The 5,696-nt window shown below is 41.8% G+C and overlaps 1 protein-coding gene across 1 annotated transcript in view; it reads left to right on the top strand.

Moving 5' to 3' along the window:
• The first annotated feature begins 854 nt into the window (after positions 1 to 854).
• The window catches only part of sox19b (SRY-box transcription factor 19b), a 5,202-nt gene continuing 360 nt past the window's right edge, over positions 855 to 5,696 (top strand). Inside the window, exons 1-2 of the mRNA XM_034857364.1 lie at positions 855 to 1,958; positions 5,640 to 5,694. Of these exons, the coding sequence (XP_034713255.1) occupies positions 1,300 to 1,958; positions 5,640 to 5,694 (714 nt within the window). The 5' untranslated portion in view covers positions 855 to 1,299. The remainder of the gene's footprint in view (positions 1,959 to 5,639; positions 5,695 to 5,696) is intronic.

Genomic DNA, 5,696 nt, shown 5'->3' with positions numbered 1-5,696 from the left:
CAAAGTGGGCAAGTTCCCCCAAGGACCCAAATCCCAAATGGGGAGCAAAAGCAGCAAATATTTTCAGTGTAGGAGGTCACTGTGTCAAAGTCTACTTTTAAAACCTTGAAACTGTTTGGTTTCTGAGCCAGAAATATAATGAAGCTTCCATTTGTAGTCCACAGTCCCCACATTACCTGATTGGTACTTAAACACAACAGGATCCATACACACTGCGGAATGGGAGGAAGTGGGTCAACAGGGGCCCTAAAGGGGGTTAATCTAGCCTCAATTTGTGGTGGTCTACATTACATTAGATAGAGGATGTTTGTCTCCATGAATATAACATTTGTTACCTTTGTGCCAAATATACAATCACTGTTTGTTTTTTTACTTTTTTTATAAGGGAAACAGCCCCATAAACTATTCTGTCTCTGTGGTTTATCCAGCTTGCTTTCTATGGGAAGAGTTATGGAGACTTGTCCCAAAAACGTTTAATAATTTATGATGTTGCTTTTTTCCGCTTATTTCAATGTGATTTTATTAGTATAAGAAGTAATACTAAATGCTATGTTTTGTTGTTTTAGCTTGTTTTGTTTTGTTGTAAATGTATTTAGGCCTTTAAAATATAATTTGTGTGTTGTGTGTGTGTTTGTTGGACCTAAAGCAGTGATTTTTACACACTCTTCGTAGAGAGCTTTGATTTAATATTGTGTTTAAATGTTAATCTAATCAGATGGGCCTGGTTGATAATAATTGAATATTAAGACAGCGTACTTGTCTCCCTGGAATGCCACCCCTCTCCCTCTTTCCACCACCGTCATCAACAAGTGTCTCGCGCACCCTCGGAGCCTTTTCAGTTGCAAATGCTCGCGCGCGCACACTGAAGCTCTTCGCTCTCCCATTGGTCCACACCCGGCTGACTGCACGAGAATAAGGGAACTTTTGGAGTGAACAGGCAGATGAGTTCAGTGTGTGAGTTGGCCGTCTGACAACAAGTGGTTTTCCGACGAGAACTGTTTCACAGCACCGAAGAGAGGCAGCTGCTCGCTTTACAATAGCCTAAGTATCAAAGTAATGACTGCCACAACCTGACTTATCTTTTAAGAGAAACCTGCTCGTCCGTTGCGGTGTTTTGTGTCCCGGGTGCTTCGTGAGTAGGCTAGCCTAATTAGTTGATTCGCATCACCCGGCAACCCCGGTTCAATCTGCAGGAAAACCTGGCCAGAAGTCGCCAGGTGGACGGCGACAACGGCTCCTGTTTGTTCGGCGTTTCAACTCTTCCGTAACTCATCTTAACTTTACTACATCTGTCCCAACATGTACAGCATGATGGAACACGAGCTGAAGCCGAGCGGCCAGCCCCCTTCTCACCAGACATCCCAGGGAATGTCACCAATCACCGGCAACATGACCGGGAGCATGGGCGGCAATGGCAACTCTCACCCGGGCTCCAAAACGGCATGCGCGCCTGGAGTCGACCCCATGGATAAAGTCAAGCGGCCCATGAACGCCTTTATGGTCTGGTCCAGGGGACAGAGGCGCAAGATGGCCCAAGAAAACCCCAAAATGCACAACTCTGAGATCAGCAAGCGGCTGGGAGCCGAGTGGAAACTCCTGACGGACGCTGAGAAGCGGCCTTTCATCGACGAGGCCAAGCGGCTCCGGGCGGTCCACATGAAGGAGTACCCCGACTACAAGTACAAGCCCCGCCGCAAGACCAAGCCCCTGCTGAAAAAGGACACTCAGATGGGCAAGTACCCGCTGTCAGCAGGCAACCTGCTGGCGGCGGCGCAGGGCCAAGGTGGTAGTCCGAGGATGGACAGCTACGGCTGGGGCCCCGCCGGGGGTTACGCTGGCATGCAGGGCGAGGCGCTCGGCTACACACAGCAGCTCCACCGGTATGACCTGTCAGCTCTCCAGTACCCGCCTGGAATGACGGCAGCACAGACATACATGAACGGAGCCAACTCATATAGGTGAGTTGTCTGTTTCAAGGTTTTGCATGATAACTACTTTCGATTTAAAAACATTCGAACCCCTCTTTAAATCACTGCCGAGAAAGGGCAGTGACAGTATTCCAGAAGCCTCAACTTTCTCAAGAGTCACTTGTGATTTTGATCTTTAGATTTCATAGCCCTTTTTAACATTGCTATATGTGATTAATAAAATGACAAGGTTCCCCGGCTCCAGAGAGCCATCAAAAAAAGTCTCCAACATGTGCTGTAGGCCGGATCCACCTGCGTCAGTCAATATGGCGCAATTTCTTTCATTTATTTTTTTGAATAAGTTTCTTCCAAATGTACCAGTTCTCGATGCAGTCTACTGCAGGGCCTTGGCAGCCCTTTTTCACGTTAAGGACTCCTAAACTGACAAATTATACCACAGACCCCCATCTGGTTAAAGTTTTGTTCTTAAATGTTTAAAGACTGTGCATGAAGTAGGAAGCCATACATTCTGTCATTTTGTTAGTGATGTAGGACCTAATTATAGTCAAAATAAATTATTCCCCTTATTGCTGTGGGGTTCCCCACTTTGGAAACCAGTGGCCTACTAAACACAAGGCAAACTCCTTCTCATGGCACCTGTTGATGGCTTTTTCATCACATGGATCAAATTGTGTGAGTGTTTTAAAAATGACAATCAGTGGAGAAGAGTGGGCCTTTGCACAGAAGCACATCTTTGAATAGGTGGGAGAGCATGCGCAAGGAATCGTGGTGTTTAAATGCTTAAAAAAAGAATTTTGATTGAGCTTCTATCCTCATTAGTGGGTCAATGTGACTGCAGTTCTCCACTCACTACAGGACCTAGTGGCCTCCTCCATACACATTCCGATTTGTTTTCAGTTTTATCACAGATCTGACTTGTTGGTTATTAGACAAACTACATCCATTTCAAACCACTCCACCAACGACTAATATCCAGTTATAACCGCAGAAAGTAACATCTGAATCAAATCTTTTGCCCTGTACTGGGTTAAGTTTTAACTTAGCAGACATGTCGTTCTTAATAATTCACCTTTTTATAATTTCTCTTTATAACAATCTGAAGTTTGAATAAAGTTTAAAAACAAACACACGACAAATGGTCCAAAAAAATAAAATGCAGCTCCAATCTACAGAGTGCACCTGATGTCAGAAGGCACTTAAAGGTGCAACTTTAACCAGGTGTAAATGTTGAGACAAAGTACATTGAGTCACTGAGGAACCCTGGCTGCGGCGGAACAACAGGCTTCAGTCTGTTGCCTACTTGTTATGCGTGTGACGCTTGGCTCTGGGCTGGGTCCTGCCTGGAATGTTGATCAGGGTGACTTGACGGTAGGAAGGGCTGCTCTGTGTGTGGTCCTCTACCCACAATCCCCTACTCCTGCTCGACCATTGTCCCAGTTCCACTTCTGGGTCTTTGCCTCCTGCCTTATTAGCCCCCCCCCCCCCCCCCCCCAAATAAAAACAAAGTACAAAGACTGAATACTTTGACAAATGTCCTGGTGTGCGGACGGATGAGATTTTACACCAGTATCTGATCATCATTTGGTCCTTTTCTGAGCAAATGACTCAACGTCAGCGTTATCTTAGTAGACATGCTGGTTCTCAAACAGGTGAATCTGTGAAATGTGTTTTGATGGCCGTTATCGGTCACTCACGTGTCAGAAGCTTTGAGTCATGTTGGGAGCCAGACTTCCTGTCCCGAATCGCAGCAGACCAGAGCTGCAAAAAACTTAATCAGTTTGTCAACTTTTACATGAATTGCCAACTATATTGACAATAGATTCATTGGGTTGAGTCTTTTTTCTTATTTCCGCATGTGTTTTTTATTTTAATTTTTTAAAAAAGTAAAAATTCTGATCTTGTTTCGTCACTCCTATGGCAGTGATCTTAATATCTTTGAGTTGTGGACAAAACGATACATTTGACCATGTCATATTGGGTTTTGTAAAACTTTTTTTTTTTTTTTTCTAGATCAAACAATTCGGTTAATTGAGGAAATGAGTTAGTTGCAGCCCTACAGCAGCTAATATTTTCAGAAATCTTGTTAAAGTAGGAACAAGCTTTGTCAATACGACTTGTTGACCAATGTTGGATTTGGAGTTTAAGCTCATGACCAACAATACAACTGATCTTGAGAAAATAACAATAAATTAGATCCACTTTATTTAATGGCCCAGAGGCCATTAAGGAAATGAGTGGGAAGTTTGTCTGTTGGCAGGTGTCTCCACAGTGACACTTCAGTCTTCAGCATGTGCTGCACTCTCCCCCTCAGTCGTTTGGGAATCATTTAATCCTATTCTCCCATTGTGTCTCCTCTTATCCTGGTGCCTAGTTTTTTTTTTTTTTTTTTTTTTTTTTTTTTTTTTTTTTTTTTTTTTTTTTTTTTTTGCTGTCTGATTTTTCGAAATCTGTTCTGTTTTCAGTCCCAAATATGAGAATGCACCATGCAAATCCCAGAGCTCTTTTTTAATCTGAAGCATGTTTCCAGTAGAAATATCCATTCATATAGGAGTCTTATCCTGGTCTGAACTTCAGTGGTAGTAGAGAAGCTTCCATGTCCTGTTCCACCCTGCTGGTTTGTGTTCTAACATGAGAGGTTGCCTAACAGCTTACTTTTAATAAATGTATGTGTTGAACTTGAAGACTTATTAAAATGTTTTCAGTCAGCAAATAAAACCTGGCGTTAATGTGTACTTTTTTTTTTTTTTTTTTTTTTAAAGTAGCACAAATTGGAAATTGGGTTATGCACAAATCAGTCGTAATTGTAGATGCCACTTTCCTCAACTTCTGAAAGAAACCAACAAGAAGTTTGTGATTCAGTTGTGTGTGTTGTTGGTGTGAGATGGATGGGGTTTCACTGGAAAAATTAGCTTCTACATTGTGACGTTCAGATTCCATTACACTACACTATGTGTTTCAATCTATTGTTTTGGCAAAGTTCACTAGCTTTTATTGCTACCGATTTCGGACAATGGCTCCACATATTTGGTCTACGTTTTCAAGTTAATTTTTTTTTTTTCTTCTTCTTTTAAAAAAAATTGGATTTAAAAAAGATTCAGACTATCAAGTGTTAAAAGTTGGAAATGTATAAATTGTTACATGGTGAACCTGTGTGATTTTCAGCATCAATACCTGCAGCAGGTGTCTTCCTATTAAAGTGCAGGAAGAGCATCAGGATGACAGGAACCAGTAGCAGTGAATCCTTGTGTTAGGGCTATAACTAACAATTTGATGTTTATTTTTAATTTCTTTTGTTTTATTTTCTTTTATCAATTAGTTATTTAGTCTATATAAAATGGTGAATAATGAGGATCAGTGTTTCCCAAAGCCTAAGAAGATGTCCTTAAATGTCTTGTGTAGTCCACAACTCAAAGACATTAAGTATACTGTAACAGAGGAGAGAAGAAACTAATATATTCACATTTAACAAGCTGGTACCAGAATTTTTTTATATTTTTTAATTTTTTAGGGATGAGTAACCGGTTAATTGATAATCAGAATAGTTGGTGAATAATTTATTACTCTATTAATCGATTGATCTTTGCAGCTCTAGTCATTTTTGAAACTATGTGAGCAAAGTTGATTATTATATGGTCTGATTTCTCCCATTACATTATTTAAACTGTTTAATAACGTGTTAACCTGTATGGTCCTCTTCCCCCCCCCCCCCAGCCCCATGTCCTACAGCAGCAGTCCCCAGCAGCACAGCCCCGTCACCATGTCCATGGT

The sequence above is a fragment of the Etheostoma cragini genome, chromosome 19, assembly GCF_013103735.1.
Source record: "Etheostoma cragini isolate CJK2018 chromosome 19, CSU_Ecrag_1.0, whole genome shotgun sequence".
NCBI lineage: Eukaryota > Metazoa > Chordata > Actinopteri > Perciformes > Percidae > Etheostoma > Etheostoma cragini.
The sequence above is the reverse complement of the archived record's forward strand: the minus strand, read 5'-3'. Positions and strand labels throughout refer to the sequence as shown.